Raw genomic sequence first — 27,704 nt, forward strand, 5'->3', positions numbered from 1 at the left:
CTGATTCTGGATTGTCCTCCAGGCAAATTTCCCTGCAGACACCCAGACAGGGAGGTGTGTTCTGGTAGCGGGGCAGAGCGCATGATTTGAAACACGACTCTTGATAGAACTCCTGTTGCAGAACTGCCATGCTGTAGCTGTGGAAGCCTGGGGGAATTCCTTGGTCCTTTTGGTCCCCTCAAGCTTGTAGACAGAGCCACTGAGAGCTGTCTGCTGTCATGTGGAGGCCACACATGTGATAACAGGTTCCTTCTACTGTGCAAGGTACAGAGGGACACCCGTGGTATGGATGAAGCCAGGCTTATCTGCACCCATAGAGGGAGCTTTTTCTTCTACCCAGAGCAGCCATGGATCCTTGATTATTGACCCTATGAGGATAGGACAGTCTGGCCTAGGAGGTAGTGGATACTCCTGTTGGGAGAAGTCTGTGTGCCTGGTGGTTGGGTGGAACACATGAGTTGAGCAGCAGGGTGATTTCTCCAGGGAAGGTGACTGCAGCCCAGCCTCTGAGCGTGAGACCTACCTCGTGATGCCTCCGACTTTCATGCTGCCTGCTAAAGCTTTGCCACCTCAGCTCCTCAGCTTGACAGCAGAGCCCAAGGGAGGTGTGTGTGTGTGTGTGTGTGTGTGTGTGTGTGTGTGTGTGTGTGTGTGTAAGATCTTAATCCTTTCTGAACGGCATTAAAGATGTCATCAAGAGAGCTGGACAGCCTTGACCTTGTAAACAACAGGCAGGCAGTGATGGAAGTAACAGGAAGAATCCCACTCTACCTCCAGCGGGCTAACCTGCCAGTTTGTAGACCCTGTGTTGGGGAGACCCTCCCCCCCATTGTCTCTGGCCCTTCTCTGTGCGCCCAGATCCTTGCCCCTTACACCCTTACCAGCCTTCCCCTGAATCCAGAACCAACTGTGTCCTTAACAGAGGTCTAGTGAGCACCTCCAGGTTTCAGACTCTCTGAGCCACCCACACACCTTCCAGTCATGTCACCTGGGGATTTATGGGTGTACGTTCCCCTCCTAGATTCCCAGAGTCCCAGATGTTAAGTGACAAGGAACGGGAAGGCACTTGTAACACTTGCAGTTAGTCAATTAGACCTGGGGGTGGGGGTGGGGGGAGCAATAACTCGGAAGACAGCAGTGAACAGTGAGATTCCAAATGACTCAGCCCTCACCCAGAACAGATGACACAGTGGAGAGACAACGCAAGCCCCCCCTCCCCAGGACTGTCAGTGCAGAGTGGGAAGGTGCAGGCATGTCACCAACATATGAGGCTGTGAAGCTGCCACGAGGAGCCAAGAGCACACAATGCTCTCTCTGCCTGAGCTATCAATTCAGGCCGGAGGGCTTTCTGGTCACTACAAATCATGTCATTGACCTCCACAATTGAGTGGGTTGATCTCCCTACACTGCTGTCCCTCTGGATCCCCAGAGGGGATCCCTTACAGACAGTTAGACTTAGACCTTGGCTAGAGAGCTAGTCCTTATCCATGACCAGTGTGTATGGTGTCCTCACCACCAAGCCATGTGGCCAGTGGCTACACTTCTCTACCCGGTGTGGACACACAGCTTGAGGCTCACGCTCCTGGAATGCCAGTGCTTCAGAGAGGATCAGAAGTTCAAGGCCAGCGTGGGCTACTTTATGAGAGAGCAACGACAAAACAAAAACAAGAAGCCAGAGTTTAGAGGAACAAGTGACTTGCCCAAGAAGATCCAGCTTGTAAGAGATGGGTTCCCACACAGATTCTGTGACCCAAAAGATTGCCCGCTAAACACATGAGAATCAATGCAGGCCTTTGCAGAAAAATCTGTCAGAAACCAAGGGAGGCCTTGATCAGTATCTGCTTTAATCCCTGCCCTGTTTTATCTAGTGATGGTTAACTACCAGAGCACGTATATAGAGTTCAGGCTTGGAGTAGCGGACTTGTGTATCATCACTGATACACATCGTAATTTTATAAGGTCCATAAGGTATCCATTGTCACTCTCATTGTACAGACCATTCAGAAAAGTGAAATAAAGTCTCCGAAGTCATCAAATTAGAGTAGAGCCCTGTGCACTGAACCAGCTCCTGGGCCCAACACTGAAAATGGACAGTAATGTCACTAGCAATCTATTAAAGCCACTGTCTTAGCAGAACATGTGGTCACAGGCCTGTAATCTCAACATCTTGGGAGGTAGAGGGAATTCAAGGTCATCCTTGGCTATATAGTGACTCCGAGACCACCCTGAGCTACGTGAAATACTATATGAAATACAAACAAACAAACACAGCACCTCAGTGTATCAGCAACATTTTATTACAGAGTTTGTAGAAGCCGGTATGCATCCCTAGAGCTCAGCATCTGTTAGGTAATAAATATTTGTAGGGTAGATGAAAGAATACATGAATAAATAAAGAAACATTGCTTAGAGGGAAGTGTTCTGCCAGTGTTAATTTGAGTTTTTCATAATGGCCAAGGGAGATGTTGGAGAACACCTGCCTTAAAATTTTCAGGCTAAAACCACCACAGCTGCGCCTTAATGGCGAGGCCACCAATTCACCTGCACAATGGCATGGACCCAGAATGTGTCTTGAGAACCAACCCCCCTTGGTTTGCGCTGGTCTGTGCTGTGCAGAGGTGTGGCCTTCCTGCTTGCCCTTGTCTTCCTGGCTTCTGTTCTTACCACCTTCACGGGATTTGTCCTGACTTTGTGGACCCAGACTCTTTGCCTGGTCTACAGTCTCCCTTGATGGCTTTTACTACTCTGTATGCATAGATCCTGTATCCTTTGGTCCCAGCCAGCCCCTCCAGGCCCCAGCTGATGCGTGGACCTTAGGAAAATCTTGGAAGGTAATAAATAAGGTTATAAAATGAGGCGCATGCTTGTTATCCCAGGACGCAGGAGGCAGAGTAGGAGAATCTCAGCAAGCTTGAGGCTAACCTGGTTTACATGAGACCTGTCTTTATGAGGCTGGAGAGATGGCTCAGAGGTTAAGAGCACTGGCTGCTTTTCCAAAGGACTTGGGTTTAAGTCCCAGCACCCACATGGCAGTTCACACTATCTGTAACTCAGGTTCCAGGGGATCTGACACCCTCACACAGACCTACAAGGCAAAATATCAATGCATGTAAAATAAAATATAAAAAAAAACCCAAAAACCAAAAACCCGACCTGTCTTTAAAAGATACTTATATCTCAATCCAAAAATTGAAGCCTCAGTCCCCTATCTTCAGCCAAACCTGGGGTCATTGAATTCCTGGCCTGGGAAGAACTGTGGAGCCCCCTCCTGTGGAAGACAGATTTATTCCCCAGGCTCCACCCCACATGACCAGAGGGTTCCCCACTCCGCTTAGTGAACTGGGGAGCCCAAGGAAAAGGGGTTTCACTGTTCAGAATGTTGGAAACTTTAGACTTCCTCATCTTATATGTGACTACCAAAGCCAAAACTTTAGGAGCAATGCCTAAGGTCAGTCACATCCCCCACTTCCACACTCCTGCCAGGATTCCTAGCTGACCCCTGGCCCGAGGGTCAAGACTCTAAATACAGGGAGAGTGAGGGAACGTCAGTGTGATGTAGGCTTGCCCCAGGTAGGGCCCTTCTGTCCCCGGGAGGCTGCCCTGATGCATCTCTGGCGCTGGTGGAGTGCTCTGGAGCCCAGAGAAGAGGCCAAGTTGCTTTGGTCTGTCGGAGAGAGGACAGGGACCAGCTGGGCGAGGTTGGGGCTCGAGGCAACCAGTAATTAATGAGGAGCTGGCTGGAGCAGCTGGCCCTGCGGCACTCTCCTGCAATGCAGCCCTCACACGGCGGCGGCCAGGAGAGCGTGGGAATCTTTTGTCATGCAGATCCTGCTGCCTGTTTGCTACCCTGGGGTCCCCCACCCCCCACCCAAGGCCCTCTGCTTTGGGATATTTATGGCTGAACCCTGTGGGCAGGCCAATAAAGGGAGAAAGTTACCCAACAGCAGTTAGATACCAAATTAAAGCTGAAAAAAAAAAAGACTTGACAGAGGTAAAGGAAGATTTGCAGTTGCCATGGACTGAGAGAAGGACTCGTGAGTCATGATAGCGTGGGGATTGTCTGGTTAAGTTTTTCTGAGACATCACAAAGCAAGAATGGGCCATAGGGACCTGGAGAGGGAGTGCCAAGAGGCAGGTGGTCAACGGTGCTCCCACGGGGATCTCTCTCTCTGTCTCCATCCAGATGGTCTCGGGTCCTGGTTCAGGAACTCCCTCCTAATTTGTGGGCCCCCACCTTTGTAGAACTTGCAGATTTGGGCACTCAGCCTCTTCCTCCTCTCTGGAGCAGCTAATTGACTCCTGAGCCCGCAGGCATTTTCCAACCGAGGTTTCTGCTTGCTCACCCAGGCCAGCCGCTCCTCACCCTCTGTGCCCTGGGCTCTACCTCCTGGTTATTTTTAGTTTCCTGTGTCCTTCCCTGGAAGCCAAAGCATTGATCACAGTTAAATGTGACCAGAACAATAAATTTCCCATCTCCTCTCTGCCCAGCTTCCCTCCTAGGACCAAAGTTTGTCATCCCACACACCAACAGCCACAGAACTGCCCTATCTCTCCCCAGAGTGTGATGTCATCGCTCTCTGGGCTTTTCAAGGACATCCTCCCTCCAGAGAGGCCCCACTTGGGAGATCCAGTGGCTGGTGGGAGGTGGGAGGTGATGCTGAGCAAGTTTGTAGAGTCAACTGAGGAAAGAGAAGTGGGAGTGGGCAGAGGCCACCTCTGAACTAACGTGGGAAGTGGCCGCCACTGAGGCCAAGAGCATGGGTTTTGATCAGCGCGATTTTCAGGCTGGGGAACTGCTCTGTGGATAGGGTGATGGCTAGCTTCTGTAAGGCCCTGGGGGGAAAGAGGGCAGAGCAGGATTCAAATCCTGGTTCCAGTGCTGGGATGTGAGCCTTCCCTTGTGTCTGTGGTGAGTGTGTTAGCACCGGCCTCAAAGGTTGGCCTTCAGGGTGGAAATGTGCCTTGAGGATATGAGGGAGAAATGTTTGTATACTGCCTACCCCGAGTGGAACACCTTCTGTCCCCTGTGGCAGCTTCTTGTCACCACCAGATGATGCTGACAGCAGATGACCTGGCTTGGAATCGGTCCCACTTGGGGCCAGTCAGACTTTTCCTTTGAATCTTGGCTTCCCATCAGTAAAATGAGAAAGCTGAACCCCGGGGGTCACTCCTCCATACACAGATCTTCTGGACAGTCCGGAAGAAGCCACGAGGCAGCGTAGCATCAAAAGGGAAGGATGGAGCCACATCTTGCTGTGGAGTAGGTCTGCTCTGGTGGCAGAAAGCAAGGGCCAGGGCTGGGCTGCACAGTGGCTCCAACCTTCTTGATGGTTTCCACTCTCTCTGCCAGGCTCCTTGGCTGTGTCTGTGGCTGACATGACTGCACCTGTGGTGGGCTCTTCCGGAGGGGTGTATGCGCTCGTCTCTGCCCACCTAGCCAACATTGTCATGGTGAGCAGCCCCTATTCCCTGTGGATCTGCCCTGTCTCTCCTCTGTCATCACTGGGCCTGGACATCAATCCCCCATAGTTCTCTCAGCCTGGCTGGAGTATGGTTCATACCTGCATCTTTCTCTGCAGACCCATTTCAGTGGGATCCTTCCCAGATGAGTTCATATTTTCTCCAACCATGCTTGGCCTGCAAGTGTGCCTGTTTCCCTACCCCATGACCAAAAGCAACTTGGGGAGAAAAGGGTTTGTTTGGCTTACACTTCCACATCACTGTTCATCAGTGAAGGAAGTTAGCACAGGAACCCAAGTAGGGCAGAAACCTGGAGGCAGGACAGGATGAGGAAGCCATGGAGGAATGCTGCTTACTGGTTTACTCATTATGATTTGCTCAGCCTGCTTTCTTATAGAACCCAGAACTACCAGCCCAGGGATAGCACCACCCACAATGGGCTGGACCCTCCCCCATCAATCACTAATTTAAAAAATGCCCCACAGTCTTGCTTACATCCATTGTTTTGCAGGGGAGGGGTGGTTCAAGACAAGGTTCTCTGTGTAGCCTTGGCTGTCCTGGAACCCTCTCTGTGGACCAGGCTGGCCTTGAACTCACAGAGATCCACTGGCTTCTGCTTCCTGATAGTTGGGATTAAAAGCTGTGTGCCACCACCACTGGCAAATCTATACCCAATCTTTTTTTTTTTTTTTAATATTTATTTATCTCATGTATATGAGTGCTCTATTTGCTTGTATGCCTGCATGATGGAAGAGGGTATCAGACAGAAGAGGGCATCAGATCCCCTATAGGTAGTTGTGAGCCACCATGTGGTTACTGGGAATTGAACTCAGGACCTCTGGAAGAGCAACCAGTGCCCTTAACCACTGAGCCATCTCCCCAGGCCCCTACACCCAATCTTATGGAGGCATTTTCTTAATTGAGGTTCCCTCCTCTCAGATGGCTGTAGCTTGTGTTAAGTTGATATAGAACTATGCAGCACAGCTAGAACACATGGTCTTTAGAATTCTTTGTCATAGACTGTGCAAAGTAAGAGGACTTTGGGCCTGAGGAGATAACCCAGTCCATAAAGTGCTTTTCACACAAGTGTGAGGACCCAAGTTTGGCTCCCTAGCAGCCACATAAAAAGTTGGGCATGGTGATGATACACACCTGTAACCCCAGTGCTGGGGAGGCCAACACCCAGAGTTTGCCACTGCAAGCCATCCTAGACAAACCAGTGGGCTCCAAGTTTGACGCCTACACACGCACCACCCCCCACACACAGGCAGACCTAAGTAAGAGAGCCTTAATGACCATGTCATCCAACCTCTCAGGTAGAAAAGAGACCTGCGGAATAAGTGATCTGCCCAAAGTCAAGCCCCAACTTCGCACCTCCTGACTGTCAGCCAGGTGTTGTCCCTGCTCCAGCCCCTCACACTGTCAGGGTCCAGTTCTCTTTCCCCCATCCTCAGGTAAGGATATGAGCACGGCCCAAGCAGATAGGCAACCTCGGTCCAAATCCCTGCTGCCCATTCCTAAAAGGTGACCCGGGCCAGCCAGGTCACATGCTTTGCAGTAATTGAGAATAAATTAAAAGCAACACTTAAAACAAATATGAACTTAGTTCCTTATTCCTTACAAAAGAACCCAGGTAGACTCGACTAAATGGGACCTCCAGATTGGTGTGTGGAAGCCCCCGTGGTAGGAAGCTTGTCTAGTTTAGGGGCAGATAGAGGCCTCTCCAGTGGTGCTGTCCTGCCTCACATCCGCATTGGCCCAGGAGCCTCCCAATGTTCCACATCTGTTTCTCTATGCCTGACATACTCACATTGCCTATAGAACTTGATGGAAGGATCCAGGAAGGTTACAGCTTCTCCAAGAGCTCCTCCTGCTCCTGCTCTTTGTCACCTTTTCCCTCCCACATGGCAGCTGTGACACTTGGTGGCAGAAGTCTTTTGGAGTCTCTACATTCTCCCATGGTTATATCTGGGTTTTTGTTTTTCGGTTAAGCAGATCATTGCCATGTAGCTGAGGATGTCCTGGAACTGAATCCTGCCTCAGTCTTCCTAGTGTGGAGTCTGTCTTCTCCTCCCTCTCTTCCTCCCTCCTTTCCTCCCTCCACCCCTCCCTCCCTCCCTCCCTCTTTTCTTTTTTGGGGGGCAAGGTTGGGGGTAGGGCTATCCCAGGTTGGCCTGGAAGTCCCTGTGTAGTCCAGGCTGACCTCAAACTTGTGGCAAGCCACCTGCTTCAGCGCCTGGAGTACTAGCCGCCCCTCCTACCTGACTGGAATCCCGCTTTCTGGATCAGTCAGGCCCATTCTTACTGCCTCACTCTGCACACTACCCTCTTCTCTGCACTCCCGCCCCCTTGCTGAGTTGTGAGTGGGGGATGCGGAGGTACTACATTTGCTACTGAGCTAAATCCTGGCAACTTCCAGTATGTGCTAGTAGAGAGACCAGGTGGGTGTGGGAAATGGTGTCTGAGTGTAAGGGTTCAGGTTGTGTTCCTGTTTACCCAGACACCTGCTGAGGGTCTGTGTGCACAGGGCTGCCTCACAGGGCCCTTTTAAATGGGTCATTCTCTGTCAATGCTGTCTTTCCTCAGACACAGCTATTCCTCTGAATTCTGCCTCCTCCACCCTCCCCCTGCCCCAATTCCTCTCAGTTGGAGGAGAAAGTACTGACCTCCTCCCTCCCATTCCTGCCAGATAGGGATGGGGACAGGGATGGGGATGGGGGATGAGCAGGCCCAATGGAATGAGAACACAAGAAAGAAGAAAAAGGCAGGGCATTATGAAGAGCTGCCACTCCCCACCTCATGAGATGCAGCTGTGCTACCCCAGAAGTTCCCTTAGGGAGAAGAGGCCACTCAACACTGAAGGGCTGGCCACAGGCACCCAGGGACCTGTGAAACAGTTTTGTTCAGTTTACACTTCTGTCTGGAGAGCAACCCATAGCTGTGGAGCTGAGCAGTCCCGTTTAAAACCCTAGGCCTTCCCAGAAGAAAGCAGCCCCCTGCCTGCCTCCTGGGAGCTGCCAGTCCTTGGAGTTTGCTGTAATGGACCACTCTAGAGAGTTGTGTTGTGTCTATTGACATTGAAGGAGGCTTATTCTCATGATACAGGTTAGTTTCACCTCATCAAGGGTTTGTCTTTGCCCAAATTAGGTCAGTGCTGAGATGTATCAGGTCAACCCATTTGAAACAGCACACGCCTTTAATCCCACCACTTGGGAGGCAGAGGCAGTTGGATCTCTGTGAGTTCGATGTTAGCGTTGTCTACAGATCGAGATCCAGGACAGTGAGAGCTACATAAAGAGATCCTGTTTCAAAAAAGAAAAACGAAGGAAGGAAGGAAGGAAGGAAGGAAGGAAGGAAGGAGGGAGGGAGGGAGGGAGGGAGGGAAGGAAGGAAGGAGGGAAGAGGAGGAAGGAAGGGAAGGAGGAGGAGGGAGGGAAGGAAGGAAGGAAGGAAGGAAGGAAGGAAGGAAGGAAGGAGAGGGAGGGAGGGAAGGAAGAAGGAAAGGGAGGGAGAGGGAAGGAAGGAAGGAGGGAGGGAGGGGAGGGAGGGAGGGAAGGAAGGAAGGAAGGAAGGAGGGAAGGAAGGAGGAAGGAAGGAAGGGGGAAGGAGGGAAGAAGGAGGGAAGGAAGGAAGGAAGGAAGGAAGGAGGAAGGAAGAAGGAAGGAAGGAAGGAAGGAAGGAAGGAAGGAGGGAAGGAAGGAAGGAAGGGAGAAAGAAGAAAAGAAGAGACCATTTCTGTGGTTGGGGAGTGTTTTTATATTCTCCAACCTAATATAGATTATTGATTTACTTCCAAAATGAGAGTGGAGTGTTTATTCATTAGATAGCACCTCATCAAAGTAAAAGGCAGAAAAACTATGGATTTGACAGTCAGGAAAGCTAGGTTTGAGAGACATCTGATGGCTGAGTCTGTCACTATGAACCTTTGGGACTCCAATTGCTCTCACAAGGTGGTTGTTACAAACATGTGACCAAACCAGAACATGCTTTCCACATGGCAAACCACCACTCAGCAGTGAGAGCCTGTGTGTACATTTGCATGCACACTGTGTATGTAACTTATTACATTTGCGCTATTACACTTGTGTTTTATTTTGTGGGGGGGTAGAGTGGGGGGGCATGTGTGCCACAGTGCAAGTGTGGATGTCAAAGGACAAGTTTTGAGAGTCCCTTCCGTCCTATGGTTCCCTAAGATTGAACTCAGGTTTGGCTGCTGATGCCTTTACCTGCTGAGTCATCTTGGCTGCCTTCTGTGTGATTTTTTTAAATGTATGAATTATGTTTCCTATCTACAGAGAAATCAGAAAAAAAAATTTTTTTCTTTTTCTTTTTTTATGTGAGTTGGTGTTTTGCCTGCATGCTTGTCTTTGTGGGAGTGTCGGGTCCCCTGGAACTAGAATTGCACACAGTTGTGAGCTGCCATGTGGGTGCTGGGACTTTAGAAGAGCAACCAGGTCCTTTGGAAGTTCAAGGCCAGCCTGGGCTACATAGCAAGACCATGTCTCAAAAACAAAACAAGGAGCAGCCGGGGGGGGGGGGGGGGGGGGTGGGGCTGGCTCCGTGGGTAAAGGGTTGGCGGCAAACACATAGGACCTGAGTTCAGATCCCCAGGGCCACGGAGAGCTGGATGTGGTAGCACAGGCCTATGATCTCAGTGCTCCTCCAGTGAGACAGGAGGAGGGACGGGAGGCTCTCCAGAAGCCCACGGCCTGGCCAGACTGGAAAACCAAGCAGCAAACAGTAAGTGCCCCTGTTTAAACAAAGTGGGAGCAAGAGGTTGTCCTTGACCTTCACGTATGTACCTGGCACACATGTGCCTTCACTCACTTGCACAGACATGTAGACATACATACACATACACACACAGATTTAATATACTCTGAAAGTGTGTGTGTGTGTGTATAATTTCTAGTTTACACTAAAGAATTAAAGTCAGAAAATATTTCAACCAAAGATGTGGCTCACAAAAAGGCTTTCAATCAAGATTTCTTATTTTAAACACTGGAAATAGAAAGATCCACCTGATTGAATAATTTATTAATTGCCTGCTGCTGGGGCCCATAAGCCAGAGTTCCATTTTTAAATATGCAAGATATTTACTTACACTTTGCCGTGTGTAAATGGTTTCATAAAATATTTGAGAGCCAAATCTTTGCAAATTGAATTTCATTGTTTAAGCTCAAGAAAGATAACCGTTAAAAACAAAAAACCTCTGCCATAAGGTTTATGTGATTAAAGGAATAGCCTCTTGTAGGACAGACACATCAGGAGTGATTTGTATGCCCTGCTTTTGTGGTGTGTGTGTGTGTGTGTGTGTGTGTGTGTGTGTGTGTGTGTTGTGTTATACTGAGCATTGAACCCAAGGCCTCACTCATGCTAGGAAAGTGCTCTTAATTGGTTGGGTAAGCATGTTATCAAGGCCACTGGTTACCTTCTTCAGGCTCACTCTGTGAGACTGTGGGAGAGAAGGAAATTAAAGGGCCTGGAAAGGCCTGGTTCCCTAGGGGCGGAGCTCTCGTCCACATTGATAGCAGCACTGGTGTCTGCTGTGTGAGACTCCTTTTCTCTCTTGGTGCTTCACTGCACTGGTGTTATCTGAGGGAATAATGGATTGTGAAATGGCCAGGGAAGACTTTCTAGTTTAACCCCTTCACTGCTGGGAGATTACAATTCACTGGGATTCAGTTCTGCTCTGGGAGCAGCTGGGCAGACAATAAAGGCAGACAAAACGTCTCACCATCTCTTAGAGGGTGGTTGACAGAGCTGTGGACTGGGAGGACCATCTGCTCGTTAACCTCCGGGGATCTTGAAGTAGCCATCCTGGATCCACCTTCACCTTCTTCCCTAAAGTGCATGCACAGGGTTGGACTGGCTCAGCCTGGCAGTCTTCAGCGCTCACTACAGCTGGGGCCAGGCAGGTCTGCATACTCATGAAGCTCATGGGCTGGAAGCCGCGCCTGTAATGCCAGGACGATATGGAGTTGAGGGCATCTTGTGGTTACAGAGCGAATTTGAGACCAGCATGGGATACCTGGACCCTGTGTCAAGACAAAAAAAAAAAAAAAAAAAAAAGGAGGAGAAGGAGAAGGAACCAAACCCGTGATTCTGACCTCAATAGAGCTTCAGTAAAGCAGAGCTTCCACTCTGTCCTGGGTCACTTGGACTCTAGATTTATTTATTTGTTTATTTGTTTCTTTTGAGACAGGGTTTCTCTGTGTAGCCCTGGCTGTCCTGGAACTCACTCTGTAGACCAGGCTGGCCTCAAACTCACAGAGATCCACCTGCCTCTGCCTCCTGAGTGCTGGGATTAAAGGCCTACGCCACCACCGCCTGGCCAAAATTTACTTCTTTATAACTTTTCCTTTCTTCCTTTTTCTCCTTCCTTCCCTGCTTCCCTCTTTCTTCTTTCTCCTGGGAATAGAACCCAGGGTCTCATACTTGCTAAGGAAACTCTCCAGCCATTCTGCCTCCTTCCCACCCCATCATAATAATAATATAATAAACCATTCAATATGCAGTCCAGTGGCATCAAGTGCACACACACTCCTGGGCAGCAGCCAGCACCATGCTATCTACCAAACTTGTTTTTTCTTCCTAGGGCCATGTGACCCACCACCTTCCTGCTGTGGCTGGCAGGCGGCTCCCTTCAGGGACTACTGGCCCCATGGGACTCACTGACCCCTGTTCAGTTCCCTGTCTCTTTGGTTAGGCGCTGTGACAGACATTAGTAGTCCCAGTGCTACTCTGCCATCTGCTTCTAAGTAGAACATTCATCAAGCAGATGTTAGACATTCTGGTTCAAGAGGGGCGGTGTGCGGCCCACCTCACTAAGAAAGAAGGGCTTGTTGTGGACAGGGTCTCGACGTGTTTCCCATGCTGGCCTGGAACTTGCCATCCGCCAGCCGTCCAAGTACTGGCTGATCCTCCTCCTCTTCTAATTGGAAAGAATTCAAGTTTATTGAATACAACGCACTTATGATTTACAAAGCAATTATCAAAAGAACCTACCAAAGGGGTATTGTGTGAACAGTGCATTTTAAAATACTCATTTAACTTTTTATTTTATTCACTGATATGTGTATGGCGCTGGGCAGCACGTGTGCCCTGGTGCATGTGGAGAGGTCAGAGGACAATTTGCAGGAGTCAGCTCCCCTTCCACTATGTAGGTCCTGTAGCTCATACTTGGCGGCAGTCCACCTAGCCAGCTGACAAGTAAGTTCTTTTTTAAAAATCTATAATTGTACATTTGGTTTTTCCAAGTTTACGTGACATCACCACAGAGCGGATGTACACACAGTCATCAACTGTAGAAAACACAGAACAGTGTCTGCATGACTGGAGCAGAGGAGCACTTTTCTCTTCCTTTTGGTTTTTCAAGACAGGGTTTCTCCATGTAGAACTGGAGGACCTTGAACTCACTCTGTAGACCAGGCTGGCCTCAAACTCATAGAGCTCTGCCTGCTTCTGCCTCCCAAATGCTGGGATTAAAGGGGTGCTCCACCACACACACACCCGTGTGTGTGTGTGTGTGTGTGTGTGTGTGTGCATGCGCGCGTGTGTTTAGGAGCCCCCTTTTTTTTTTTCTTAAGAAAATGAAACTCCTACAAACACCTAAAGCATGTTCACAGTGTTAAGAAATTAGAATACTTCAAGCAAAATCTCTTTGTAAGAAAAAAAAAGATGTTTTCTCTGCAGCTTCCCCAAGTCCTGTTTCCTCCACTGTCACTGCTATTTGGGGCCCTGGGAAGTTTTAATCTGTGTTATTACAACCTCAAAGGAGCAGGAGAGCAGGGAGCAGGGCCTGGGCAGCCACGGGACAGATGGAGTAGATGGGAGGGAACAGAAGTCTCTGGCTGTGCCCGGTTTCCTCCTTAGCCAGGGCCAGTGTGCTCCAGGAAGAGCTCAGGCTCATCTCTGTGTGTGTGCATGCATCTGTGTAAGTGGAATTATGCTTTGAATGCCCTGCAGCCGTGCCCCCAAAGGAACCCCGCAGAGGAGTCTTTTGTAAAGTGAAAAATCCTTTTGTAAGATGAATAATTGTATTCTGTTGATCAACTCTGGAGGCTCAGAGTTTTCAGAGACTCTCTGCGGGGGGGGGGGGGGGGGACGGGGGGGGGGAACACGACTTGTTTGAAGGCCATCTGGCCCACTCCCCTTCTTCCTCCTCCTCCTCCTCCTCCTCCTCCTCCTCCTCCTTCTTCTTTTTTTTCCATACTGAGGACTGAACCCAGGGCCTTGGGCTTGCTAGGCAAGCGCTCTACCACTGAGCTAAATCCCCAACCCCACCCACTCCCCTTCTGATGCTCGCTCCTCAGGTGCTGAAACCCCATTAGGAACCTTTTCGGTGATAGGAAACTCATGACCCACACAACAGGTCATTCATTACATTTTGTTCCTATAAGAGAAGGAAACTTGTCTTGAACAAGAACAGTGGAGTCGCGCTGGTGTGAGAGAGCGAGCTGAAAAGAGAGCATGAACGGAAGGGCTCAGTTGATAGACAACAGTGCACTTGACCCCTGAGTTTGATGGTGCAGGGTCCTCCTTCATTCTTCCTGGGCATGGTTTCTTACCCTGATGGTTCCACTTTGACTTTGCCAGGGGTCCCGTTCCACATTTCTTGTCACCCGTGGGCCACAGCAAAGAATCACGCTCTCAAGGAGTTCACTGTCTGAGGTGGGAGACAGATGCTTTCTCCCTCGATCTACATGCTCTGCCCTCCCTGTGTGGCTCAAGACCTTCTTTGTCAGGGATAAACTTACCATTGTCCGAAATTCCAAAGCCATGCTGGATGGTTCTACTGCTAAGCCCCAGCCCTCACTCAGTACTTCATGGAATGGCTTCTTGTGTACCTGCAGAGGAGAGGCTGGGTCCCAAACTGACAGAACTCTCTCCCTTTCCTTTAGAACTGGTCAGGCATGAAGTGCCAGTTCAAGATGCTTCGAATGGCTGTGGCCTTGATCTGTAGTAAGTACTGATGGACATTCACGGAGTGGTGTTGGGGGTGGTAGTGCGGGACTGGAATACAGAGTTGGCTCTGCCCTTGCCTTCCAAGAACTTGTGGTAAAAAAGAAAAGGTGAGGCGTGTCAGTAATGTGTCCAAAGCAGGGACACCCCGAGGACACCTTTCTCTTCACCCTGCTTAAGCCTTCCTGATCTTTGTTGTTTTGTTTTTTGAGACAGGGTCTTGTGTGTTCCATGTTGGCCTTGAACTCACTAAAGAGTCAAGGATGACCTTGAACTTGTTTTTTGTGTCACAACACTGGTTTGTGTGTGGAGCTGGGCTTTGGGCATGCCAAGCAAGCACGCTACCAACTGAACCACATCACCCAGATCACCCAGACTGTCCCCCCCCCCCACCCCCTTTTTTTTTTTCTTCTTTTCCAGATAGAGTTTCCCTAAATAGCCCTGGTTATCTGGGAACTCACTCTGTAGACCAAATGCTGGGATTAAAGACATGCTCCAGGGGCTAGAGAGATGGCTCAGAGGTTAAGAGCACTGGGTACTCTTCCAGAGGTCCTGAGCCCAATTCCCAGCAACCACATGGTGGCTCACCACCATCTGTATTAAGATCTGGCGCCCTCTTCTGTCATGCAGATATACATGCAGGCAGAACACTGTATACACAATAAATAAACAAATCTTCAAAATACAAACAAATAAATAAATAAAGGCGTGCTCCACCATGCCCAGCTCCATTCTTCTTAAACTTTAAAAAATTATTTACTTTTATTTTATGTATATGGGTGTTTTGTCTGCATGTATGTCTGTGCACCACATGCATGCCTGGTGCCTAAGGAGGTCAGACGAGGGCATCAGATCCCGTAGAAATCAGTTATAGACAGTTATGAGCCACCATGTGGGTGCTGGGAATTGAACCTATGTCTTCTGCAATAGCAACGAGTACTTTTTGTTTGTTTGTTTGTTTTGTTGTTTTTTGAGACAGGGTTTCTCTGTGTAGCCCTGGCTGTCCTGGAACTCACTCTGCAGACCAGGCTGGCCTCGAATTCACAGAGATCCGCCTGGCTGTGCCTCCCGAGTGCTGGGATTAAAGGCGCGTGCCACCACCACCACCACCACCACCACCACCACCACCACCACCACCACTACCACCACCACCCGGCACAATAAGTACTCTTAACCACTGAGCCATCTCATCTCTCCAGCCCCGCTTCTTCAACTTTGTATAAAGTGTGCAAACAGAAAAGTACCTAGTGACCAGTGGGGTCAAGAGAAATGGTTGCATGACTTCTTGAGTTGTGAACTTGACCTTTTAGAATATGTGTATATTGTATGTGCACTTGTGTATGCGTGCGCAGGTTTTCAGGCTGAGGAGATGGCTCAGGGGTTAAGAGCACTTACTGCCATTGCAGAGTACCTGGGTTTGGTTCCCAGCACCAACCCAGCAGTTTATAACTGGTTGTAACTCCAGATCCAGGGAATCCAAAGCCCTCTTTTTGTCCCTGTGGACATCTCACATGCCTGGTGCACAAACATACAAGTAGGCAGAACACCTGTATACCTAACATAAAAACAAATTTCTTTTTTAAAAAACTTGCAGTCTTGCCCAATGGTCTGATACATGTCTATAATCCTAGCACTTTGGGAAACTGGGGCAAGAGGGTTGGATTTTTTGCATCACTGTTTACTCATTTTTATGTGCATGGGTGTTTTGCCTGCATGTTTATCTGTGTGCCATATGTATGCAGTGCCCAGGGAGGCCAGAAGAGGGCCTGGAACAGGTTACAGACAATTGTGAGGCGCCCTGTGGGTGCTGGGAATCAGACTCCGGTCCTGTGAAGAGCAGCTGGTGCTCTTAACTGCTAAGCTATCTCTCCAGCCCCAAGAGAATTGAGTTTTTTTAAAGATTTATTTATTTATTATGTATACAGAAGAGGGAGTCAGATCTCATTACAGATGGTTGTGAGCCACCATGTGGTTGCTGGGAATTGAACTCAGGACCTTTGGGAGAGCAGTCAGTGCTCTTAACCTCTGAGCCATCCCTCCAGACCCAAGAATTGAATTTTGAAACCAACCTACATAAAATGTTGTCTCAGGCTGCCCCCCCCCAACACACACATATGGGAAAAAACCTTGCACTTTTAGTAAAGTCACCAATTGTAGTGACTCCTATGCTCAGCTTGTGCTGGGACCTCAGTCAGGACAAGTCAGTTCTACTGACTGAGATGTCTGGACACAAAGACAAGCAAGGCTCAGCTTCATGTCTTAAGCTTGATGGTGCACACCTTTAATCCCAGCATTTGGTAAGCAGAGACAAGAGAAACTGTAAGTTCAAGACCAGCCTGGTCCACATGGCCAGTTCCAGGCCAACTATATACAGTGAGACTGTCCCCAGAAGTGCAGAGTGGTATGTCTGGCAGAGGTGCCACAGAAATAAAGGACTTGGTAGGCAAACGTTGTTGGCAGGGAAAACTGGGGCTTGGGACTGTGTATAGTTGTGACAGGAAATAAAGCCAATGAAATCATAAGAGCTAGATAGATGATGGTGGTCTTAAAGGCAAAGGCAGAAACATACATCATCCTACATATGTAGGAAGGCCACTGCAGGCTTACAACAGGAGAGATCCTGAAGGATGTGACAGATAGGAAATGAGCTGCATTATGATAGAAAAATGGACTGAGGGGTTGGGGTTAAGAGCACTTGCTGTAAAAGCAGATAGATCTGAGTTCACCCTACCATCCACATAAAAAAGTCAAGCACGGTACACAGGCCTGTAATCCTGGCATTGGGGGCTGGATAGAGGGAGCTCCCAGGAGCTCACTGGCTGGCCAGCTACTCCAAACAGTGAGCTGCAAACTTCGGATTCGATTAGAGACCCCATCTTTAAAAAACAGGGTAGAGGTGCTGGAGAGATGGCTCAAGAATTTAGAGCACTTACTACTCTTGCAGAGGACCTGGGTTCAGTTCCCAGCACCCACACAACAGCTCCCAACTGTAACTATTTCCAGGGGCTATGACACCCTCCTGTGGCATCCACAGGTACCAGGCATGCACACAGTACACATATATGCATGTAGACAAAACATTCATACACAAGTGTTTAACAGTAAGATGGAGAACAATAGAGGAGGACATGTAATGTCTTCTGTCCTCTATATGTGCATACATAGGGGCACGTGTGTGTGCGCATGCACACACACACACAGACACACACACTCACACATATACACACATACACACACACAGACACACACATACACACACACACTCACACATATACACACACAGACACACACTCACACATACACACACATACAAACACACACAGACACACACACATACACACACACACTCACACATATACACACACAGACACATACTGACACACACACACTCACACATACACACACATACACACACACTCACATACACATACACATACACACACACACACACATACACACACACACACACACACACACACACACACACACACACACACACACTGAAAGGGGAATGAGACCTGAAACCTCAGGGCTCATCCTGGAATGTAAAGAGGAGGGGGAGAACACATTCTCCTTTACTTTCCAAAATGTGTATGCGGATACAGAGCATATGATTAGGTTTAATCCATAAGTGTAAACTTGAGCTTTTTTTTTTTTTTTTTTGAGAGTTCTAAGATCACCCAGCTCAAAGGAAATATACCTTCAATGAATATTTCTAAAAATCATTTATTTAATTTTATTTTATGTGCATTGGTGTAAGGATGTCAGATCCCCTGGAACTGAAGTTACAGACAGTTGTGAGTTGCCATGTGGGTGCTGGGAGTTGAACCCAGGTCCTCTGAAAGAGCAGTCAGTGCTCTTAACTGCTGAGCCATCTCTCCAGCCCTCATTGTAATTCTTTTTTTTGGGGGGAGGGGTTTTCGAGACAGAGTTTCTCTATGTGGCTTTGTGTCCTCCCTGGAGCTCGCTCTGTAGTCCAGGCTGGCCTGGAACTCACAGAGATCCACCTGCCTCTGCCTCCGGAGTGCTGGGATTAAAGGCGTGCACCACCAACGCCCGGTGTCCTTCAGTGAATATTGAAATATGTCAATACTAATGCTCCACAGTTTAACCAAGCTGGGCAGGGATCACCAAGGGTTTCTCAGCTCCGGCTAGCCACCTCTTGTATGGTAAGAGGAAGACATAGCCAGAGCAAACCCTGCTGGAGTCAGGCCTGTGAAGGCACTCCTCAATTTCACCTCCACAATCCTTACCTCTTCCTTTAGGCCTTGGAAAAGTCAAGTCTGTCCCTGACCCACCAGGAGCCTTCTTGGTGGTGTCTTTTTTTTTTTTTTTTTTTTTAATAAAAACCACTGTAAACATAAAAGCTGGGGCTGGAGAGATGGCTCAGTGGTTAAGAGTTTTCCCAGGGGTCCTGAGTTCAATTCCCACATGGCAGCTCACGACTGTCTGATGCCCTCTTCTGGTGTGCACTTATATATGCAAAGTACCCATATACATAAAATACATAAATAAAGCTTTAAAAAAATCCTAAAAGCTAAAGCGGTGATGGAGAGGTGGGAGAGGAACTGTCATCTTGTACACACTTTCCCTCTATTGGCCCCAGGAGCCCCACGAAAGCTCCGCCAGGTTGGCATAGTGCCAGAGCACGGCCCCACTGCTCCTTTCCTGCCCTCTGCTGGCTATCCATGGCGTTGCAGGGCCCTCTGAAGACATCTGTTCCCTAAAGGGAAGGAGGTTCCTGGGACGAGTGGTTAAAGGTGGAGAGGCACACTGATGAGATCCAGGCTGTCTTTGAATCTGTCAGATTTGCCTTGGTTTCCCTCTGGGTCTGGAAAATAAGGCTAAGAATACTTACTCTCTCAGGGACTGAAGAGATGGCTGCGTGGTTAAGAGCAACCAAGTTCAGTTCCCAGAACCCACATCTGGCAGCTCACAATGACCTGAAAATCCAGCTCCAACTCCAAGACATCCGATGCACTCTTTTGGACTCAGCAACACCTTCACATTCATTACACACACACACACACACACACACACACACACACACACACACTCACACCCCGTAATGAAAAATTAAAATTAAAAAAGGGGGAGTGGCTGGAGAGAGGGCTCAGAGGTTAAGAGCACTGGCTACTCCTCCAGAGGACCCGGTTCAATTCCCAGCACCCACATGGCAATGGACAGATGAAGAAATGGCCACAGAGATGCCAGGGCCTTTGGACAGAGCTGTGCCTTCCTTAGGGTCTTCTAGCAAAGCCCCTCTCAACATTCAAATGACAGTTCAAACATTTCCTCTTTAGCCAGGTGGTGGTGGTGCACACCTTTAAACCCAGCATTGGGAGGCAGAGGCAGGTGGATCTCTGTGAGTTCGAGGCCAGTCTGGTTTACAGAGTGAGTTCCAGGAAAGGCGCAAAGCTACTCAGAGAAACCCTGTCTCCAAAAACAAAATAAAACAAATCAATACAAAAAAAATTTCCTCTTGAGAGGCCCTGTCTGACTCCCCAAAGAATGCCCTGCCTTGTGCCCAACATGGATTTTATATTGTCTTTTTGCCTCGTGTCTGTAGCTCTTAATGAAACTGTCTTGTGAATATAATTGATTGTTGATTTATTGCCAAACCCTGTAGGCTCTTGAGATAGTTTTGGCTTCGTGATTACTTCATTTGATCTCATGACAGTGAATGAGTGAATGTGTGCCTGGTGGCCGGTGTGCCCGGCCTCTACTCAGCCCCTGCCCAGGACTCTGCCGTGATGTCTCTCTGTCTCCTCCCTTTGCAGTGAGTATGGAGTTCGGTAGGGCTGTGTGGCTCCGCTTCCATCCATCGGCTTATCCCCCGTGCCCCCACCCAAGCTTTGTGGCGCACTTGGGAGGCGTGGCCGTGGGCATCACCCTGGGTGTGGTGGTTCTAAGGAACTATGAACAGAGACTGCAGGACCAGTCGCTGTGGTGGATTTTTGTGACCATGTACACCATATTCGTGCTGTTTGCTGTCTTCTGGAACATCTTCGCCTACACTCTACTGGACCTGAAGCTGCCACCGCCCCCCTAAGGGACTGGAGGACCAAGGCGGGGAGGGGAAGAAGCAGAAGCATCCCAAGGAAGTACCTGCATCTGTTTCTCATCGCCAATTCAGCAAGACCAGGGGAAGCAGGAGACTCTGGGCCAGGATACATGTGTTCAGTTTACAAGGGTGGGGGAGGGGATGGCTGCTGTCATTTTCCCTAGGCTGATCTGATGATGCGGGATCAGGGGGAAGGTCTGGGTAGGGTGAGAGTATCTGTCCCATGTCCTCCCCTCTCACTGCCACCGAGTGAGCAAGGAGCCTTCTTCCTGGCCTTCCACCTGGAGAGACGATGGGATAGGGAGAAATTCTGAGGGCAGCCACAACCAGGCAAGGCCTTCCCCAGCCCAGAGGTAACTGTAGGCTAGGCCATGTTCTCTCTGCAGCTCAAGGTCTGGTGCTCTGGTGGTAGACATGTTGGCTTTGCTCTTGGGGAGCCCAGAGCACCCCAGGCTCAGATCCTGTCAGTGGGTGCAGTAGCATGGCCCCTAGGACTAGGCAGGGCAGGTAAGATGCTATATTCTTGCCCTGGGGAATCTGTGAGAGGGCCCCATGCCTGAGGCAAAGAACTTCATCCCACGTTCCCCTTGGGGAAGGCCCGTGACCAATTTTCCCTCTTCATGAGTTGTGAATGCTGGCATCTCATACCATCACTCCTGCATCCATGCCCTACCTGGACTTTGGGGTCTTTTCTTTCCTCTCTACTGCCCTGACCCTACTTTGTGCCTCTCTTTTGGGTGTGGAGACAGGGTTTTGGGGTGTGTGTGTGTGTGTGTGTGTGTGTGTGTGTGTGTGTACATGTACGAGTGCGTGTGTACTGTCAGGCAAGTCAAGAGCCTGCAGAGGGAGGAAGTGAGACAGTGTTCACGAGGGTGTCTGTAAGGGATCGCTGGAATGGATGCTGTCAGTGTGCTGCAGCGTGCTTGCTCAGTGGCCTTGCTTTTAGCAGAACTTACTCCCCTCTTCCTCATCTGGCCCTCCCAAACACCTCCTGAGCATCATTGACCAGCAGAAAAATTGTCCGTGCTGGAGGGAAGACCAGAGCCCCACCAGGACCTTTGGGAGGGAAGGCCCAGCTGTGTTCTGGTTCCCCCTGGGGTAGCCTTCACGTCTGTTCTGCCTCCTGTAGAAGAGTCTCTGAGATGCAAGGAAGCCCGGGACAGTATATAGGCCATCTCTCCAAGGAAGCTGAAGTAAAAGATATTTTGGTGAAAAACTTTGCCCCAGAGAAGAGCTGCTGGGAGCTTGGGGGAATGTCCAGGGTGAGAGCAGCTGTAGATGGTTAGATCTGGAAGGGGGTTGGAAGTGAGGTGGAGGGAATGGCCTTGTGCTGCCCATTCCCGGCAGCCTCAGCTGCCAGAGCAGGAGTTTGGCAAGGCACCCAGTGCCTGTGCCCTCCAAGACAGTCTGCTCAGGCTGGCACTAGCAGCTGCTGGGAGCCCTAAGCAGAGGCCAGTGACCTTTATATTGGCGTTGGGCCTCTCAGCCCCTGAGAGTCCAGCATGAGGAACCACGGCCTGGGCAGTGAGGGGCCGAGCACACAGGAGCAAGAGCAGGAGGGTGGGCGCTGCTCCTGGGTCCCCTCCCTGTTCCAGCGACAGTTCCCACCTGGTCTCCACTCTCCTGAGTCCCTCACCCCTTCCTCTCCAGTGTGGCTGCCAGTCAGGGCTGGGATTCAGGGGGCAGTACCACTCTTCATGCCCGTGGCTGTAGGTTGGCCTCCAAGGCTGGGGAATCCCCAAACAGCAGCTATGTAAGCTCGCTTGCTTTTAAAGGGGAGAGGAGCCATGGAAACCAGGGAAGGGAAACCAGGCCTTCAAAAAAGAGAGATTTCACCGTTCATCACTCGTTTTTTTAATTAGGAAAAGCTCCCTAATGGGGCTCTTTTGACTCTCAATTTCCATGTGAGCCATTCTTGCCTAGAGCATTAGCGGAGGCATTGCTCACCGAACCCAGATCTTCCTCTAGTGTCCAATTGAGTTTGCAGATAATGAGGATTACCCAGTGCTGTGTGCTTCCCAATGCTGGCTGCAAAGCGTTGGCTCTCCTCTGCCTTAAAAACAGTGCCCGGCAGTGAGCTGCCCTCCAAGGACTAAGGAAGTGAAAACCAGAACACTAGCCGCAATGTTGGTTTCTAAATATTTTTGTATTGTGTACATTCTGTATATTTTTGTTGTAACGTATTATTTGAGCACAGATTCCATTAAAGATTTTTTTTTAAGCTATCGGTTATTCAGGAAGTGACCACAAGGGCTGCCGTAGAAGTGTTTCGTCTGGGCCTGGCTCATGGTGGGTGGGAGAAGGACAGAACTGGTAGTGGTGGGTTGATGGTTTTTGGTACTGGTGATTGGCACTGTCTTCCTTAGCCTTCCCTGAGGGGTTGGTGAAAACTGATTGTTCTACCCATACTACACCCAGGAAGGGAGCTTGCCAGACAGTTTTGGAGGTGGATGCCAATAGTTAGGGAACCCAGCCCGAGTGACAGGCCCAGTGCCGGTGTCCCTCAGGCCTGTCTTCCCTTCCACTCCTCCAGCTCTCCTAAGTGCCTCACTCTGCACTGCCCTAGGGATTGACAGTTGGCAAGGGAATGAAGAAACAGCAAACACATGGACTCAAGGACAGAAAAGCTGAGATTGGATGGTCCTGGATGGAGAAGCCGCAACCCTGGCCCGCAAGCTCAGAGTGCTTACTATATACTGTTGAACAGGGAAGCCAGGTTATGGCATCCAGCTGAACAAGGAGGCAGGTGTACCTACTCTCCGATAGGCACAGTCTCTGTAGGGGTGCAGTCTTCAGGACACAGACATGGAAGGGGGGGGGGCAGCAAAAGCTGTGGTGAACATTGTCGTTACACACTGTCTACATTTGCACACAGAGCAGAGGAAACCTTTGCCAAGCCCCTGAGCCTCACTGAGGGAAGGCTTTACCACACTCCCTTGGGGCTGACACATTGGGGTCCTTGACACGGCCTTGTCCATGTCAACAACACATTCACTCAGGACTTCACTCACTAGATATATATAATCATGTGTATGATTAATATATGATTGTTATTACTAGCGAAGTCTTTGAAATGCCCTGGAGACCTCTTTCTCTACCCCAGTAAGCCTAGTTTTAGATCCTAGGGCCATCAACAACTTAATCTTGAAGAACAGGGCATGGTCAAGTTCACGTCCAGAAGGAGAAATGAAAGCAGCATCTATGCTCAGGGCAAAGCCTGGGACTTCGGGAGTTTAACAGCTGAACTGGCTTTGCATGGATGAGGCCTGGAAGAGCCAACTGTGTGCCCGCCTTTCCCAGATCAGCATCGGCCTCTAGCTTCCTTCCCAGTTAACACGTACCGCATGCTTGAAGATTAAATTGCCCTGTAAAGTGTAGAATGGGGGTCGTTTCCCTTCACATCAGTTTCCGGTGTATTACTGAAAAATGTTCCCAAACAATGTGGGAGTCATCCCAAAACTAAGTTTGCCTTTGGCCTCCTCCCATTTCCCCTAACTGTTCTGTTTCTTCCGTCAGCTTCTCTTTCATTAAGTAACTTACTAAAATGCTTACCCATGGTAATCTAAAAAGTGAAAACAGCCGGTTGTGGTGGTGCACACTGGTAGGATTTGCTGAAGGAGGCAGAGCCCGGAGGATCACAAGTTCGAGGCCAGCCTGGGCTACACATAAAAAAAATAAAAATAAAAAATGAAAACAACAGGCGGTGGTGGCACACGACTTTAATCCCAGCCCTTGGGAGGCAGAGACAGGTGGATCTCTGTGAGTATGGGGCCAGCCTGGTCTACAGAGCGAGATCTACAACAGGCAGAGCTACACAGAGAAACCCTGTCTAGAAAAAAACAAGGAAGGAGGGAAGGAGGGAAGGAGGAAGGAAGGGAAACTAGCCAGGCACACATCTTCAATTCGAGAGACACAGAACAGACCTGAGTCTGAGGGCAGCCAGGGCTGTACAAAGAAACCCTGTCTGGGGGAAGGGACAGTTTACTAAGTCCCTACCTATGCCAGACAGTGAGGTAGACCTTTTCATAGCTAATGTTTTGTTTTGTTTTGTTTTGAAGACAGGATTTCTCTATGTATCCCTGGCTGCCTTGGAGCTCACTGTAGCCCAGGCTGGCCTTGAACCCAGAGAGATCCACCTGCCTTCACCTCCTGAGTGCTGGGATTAAAGGCGTGCGCCACCACCATCCTACTTGTTTTGCTTTTGAGATAGGGTCTCACTGTGTAGCCCTGGCTTGCTGGAACTAACTCTGTAGACCAGGCTGGCCTTGAATGAACTCTCAGAGATCCACCTGCCTCTGCCTCCTCAGTGCTGGGAGTAAAGGCGTGCACCACACCACTGCCTGGCCAAATTGTATATTCTTGGTCCTTGGTCCCTGGATATTTGCATGGGATGTAAAGGGAATTAATCTCATACATATGCTAAGAGGCAGTTTCTGGTTGGCTGTAGTGGTTTGTGCAGGTAGATCTCTGTGAGTTCAAGGTCAGCCTGGCCTACATATGGAGTTCTAGGACAGTCGGAGCTCCATAATAGAGAGAAAAAATATCAAACAAGAGCCAATTTCTGCCTAGGGAGAGAACTCAGTAAAGTGGCTGTGCAACCGTGGGGACCCGAGTTCAGTCTCAAGTACCCATGGAAAATCCAGGCGTAGTGAACACTTGTCATCCCAGTGCTGAGGAGGCAAATCCCTGGGACTGGCTGGCCTACTTGGCAAGCTCCAGGCCCCATCTCCAAGGAAGGTCCTCTGGTCTCCACATACACATGCAAACACACACACACACACACACACACACACACACACACACTTAAAGCGAGCCCATCTCACTCAGAAGCAGCAGGGACTGGAGTCTTTGCTGACACTTCCCCCTGTCACCCCCAATTCCAGCCCAGTTCTGTCACTCTTAATGTGTGTGAGAGAGGAAAGGGCCTGTGACCTACAGGTGAAACGGTTTTGTTTTTTTAAGATTTATTATGGATACAGTGTTCTGTCTGCGTGTATGCCTGCAGGCCAGAAGAGGGCACCAGATCTCATTACAGATGGTTGTGAGCCACCATGTGGTTGCTGGGAATTGAACTTAGGACCTCTGGAAGAGCAGTCAGTGCTCTTAACTGCTGAGCTATCTCTCCAGCCCCACAGTGAAACTGTTTTAGACCACAAATAAAACATGATAAAAACTATTTACCCCTCCCTTGTGCATTCCAAAAGGTGACTAGAATTTTTTCACACATGCCACAGTGTATATGTGTGGGGGTGGTGTGGGGGTGTATAAAAGGTAGACTTTCCCCATAAACATACTGGAAATTACACTGAAGGTATAAACTGAACTCAATTAGGTAAAAACTATCTGCCTTGATTAGAAGCTGTACTTTATTATTATAACAAATATAGTTACATTTTTGGTACAAGGCAAGCATATATTTCCTGTGTGTGGCACAGGAAAACTTTAAACCTTTAAAATTTAATACACTCACTTATTAAAATTTGAACACAGTACAGGTTTCTGGTCATGAATTGTTTCTTCTCAGAACCAACAAGATAATCAATACCATGACATCTTTCTCCTTGTCATTACTAGCGGTACAGAACTGATCACAGACTTCTTTTTAAACATAAAACTACTATATACATTGCAAAGAAAGTTCCTACAAATAAACAGAGTTATACTTTGCCTATATCCGCAAGTGATTTAATGCATTTTGCTTTTATTTTTATTATTATTTTGGGTGAAACATTCGCTTTTATTATTTTTGATGTATATGTCTGTGTGCACACATGTGGAGGCCAGAGGTCAATCCTGGGACATCAGTCCTCACGAGTTATCTACCCTTTGTTTGTCTGTTTGTCAACTGGCTCATTCTGAGGGATGCATGTGTAGAGATCAGAGAGCGCAGTCTGCAGGAGTGGGTTCTCTCCTTCCGCCGGTACATGGATTCTGGAGATAGCTCTCAGGCCATCAGAATGGTGGCAAGTTCTCCCTCCAGTCCACTTTGTTTCCTTTCCAATAAGGTCTCTAAGTGGCCATCAGTGGCTCACCAAGTCAGCTGGGCTGGCTGGAAGGACTGTCCCTGCCTTATCAGTGCTAGGATTACAAGCACATGCTACCACACTGGACTTTGATATGGAGGTTCTCAAGATCAAATTCAGGTCCTCAAGTTTGCATGGCAAGGTGCTTTCCATTGAGACCGTGCCCGAGCCACCACATTTATTTTCTAAATGCCATTTGCCACAGACTCTTGATTGTGAATTTGAAAATGAAGATTTTTGTTTTACAGATTCAAGATGTTGATGTCCTAATGTTGCTCATTACAAAATGATTTCCACATGGCCAACCAAGCGCATTAGGAAAAGATCCCAGAAAAATGATGCAGACTGCTGACTATCGTCAGAAGACTATAGAAATGCTTCTTCGATTCTTTTCTATACTGCCTATAATTCAAGTTATTAAACTTTAAAGCATATGAAAGCATTTATGAAGATCCTGCATTGTATTTCTCATTAAAGGAGAAGAAAGGGCGTGGTGAGTCATGTTCCTGGGCTGACTTAGGGAGAGGAGAAGGCAGAAGGCCACTCTCAGTCACTCTGAAAGTTACAACTCAGCTCTTAGTGGTTAAGAGTTCCTCAGTTTTACAGGCTTCTGTTCCTCTGACCATCCTGAAGGCAGTGAGAACACAAGGCTTCTGATTTTCTAAACCAAAGTCATTATCAAATGGATTTATTAAAGAGCTATGCAGAACAACCATGGGTGTGGATGCAGCTGGCATCCATGGGAATTAGAAAGGGCCACCCAGGGGCACTTACAATTGATTCAGGGTAAAACAATCCAAGGCTTGTTTCGCAGCTCCAAACTCAAATCAATGAGCAATTGTGATAGGAAGAATTTGTTTGCATTTTTAAAATTTTTAAAATATTACTTATTTAATGAGACAGGGTCTCACTATATAGCCCTGACTGACCTGAAACTTGCTATGTAAACCAGGAAATCAGGCTGGCCCTGAACTCACAGAGCTCCAATTACCTCTGGCTTGTGAAGTGTTGCATTCAAAGGCATCACCACACCTGGCTTCCAGGTTACATCCTTTTTTTTTTTTTTTTTTTGGTTTTTCAAGATAGGGTTTCTCTGTATAGTTTTGGTGCCTGTCCTGGATCTCACTCTGCAGACCAGGCTGGCCTTGAACTCACAGAGATCCCCCTGCTTCTGCCTCCCGAGTGCTGGGATT

General features: G+C 48.9%; 1 protein-coding gene across 2 annotated transcripts in view; it reads left to right on the top strand.

The window, feature by feature from the left end:
* The window catches only part of Rhbdl3 (rhomboid like 3), a 52,223-nt gene extending 29,491 nt beyond the window's left edge, over positions 1 to 22,732 (top strand). For both annotated transcript variants that reach the window (XM_036195760.1, XM_036195761.1), the window contains 3 exons: positions 5,351 to 5,451; positions 14,364 to 14,424; positions 20,205 to 22,732. In XM_036195760.1, the coding sequence (XP_036051653.1) occupies positions 5,351 to 5,451; positions 14,364 to 14,424; positions 20,205 to 20,476 (434 nt within the window). In that variant the 3' untranslated portion in view covers positions 20,477 to 22,732. The remainder of the gene's footprint in view (positions 1 to 5,350; positions 5,452 to 14,363; positions 14,425 to 20,204) is intronic.
* The last annotated feature ends 4,972 nt before the right edge of the window (positions 22,733 to 27,704 follow it).

Source organism: Onychomys torridus, chromosome 8 (assembly GCF_903995425.1).
Source record: "Onychomys torridus chromosome 8, mOncTor1.1, whole genome shotgun sequence".
NCBI classification, from domain to species: Eukaryota; Metazoa; Chordata; class Mammalia; order Rodentia; family Cricetidae; genus Onychomys; species Onychomys torridus.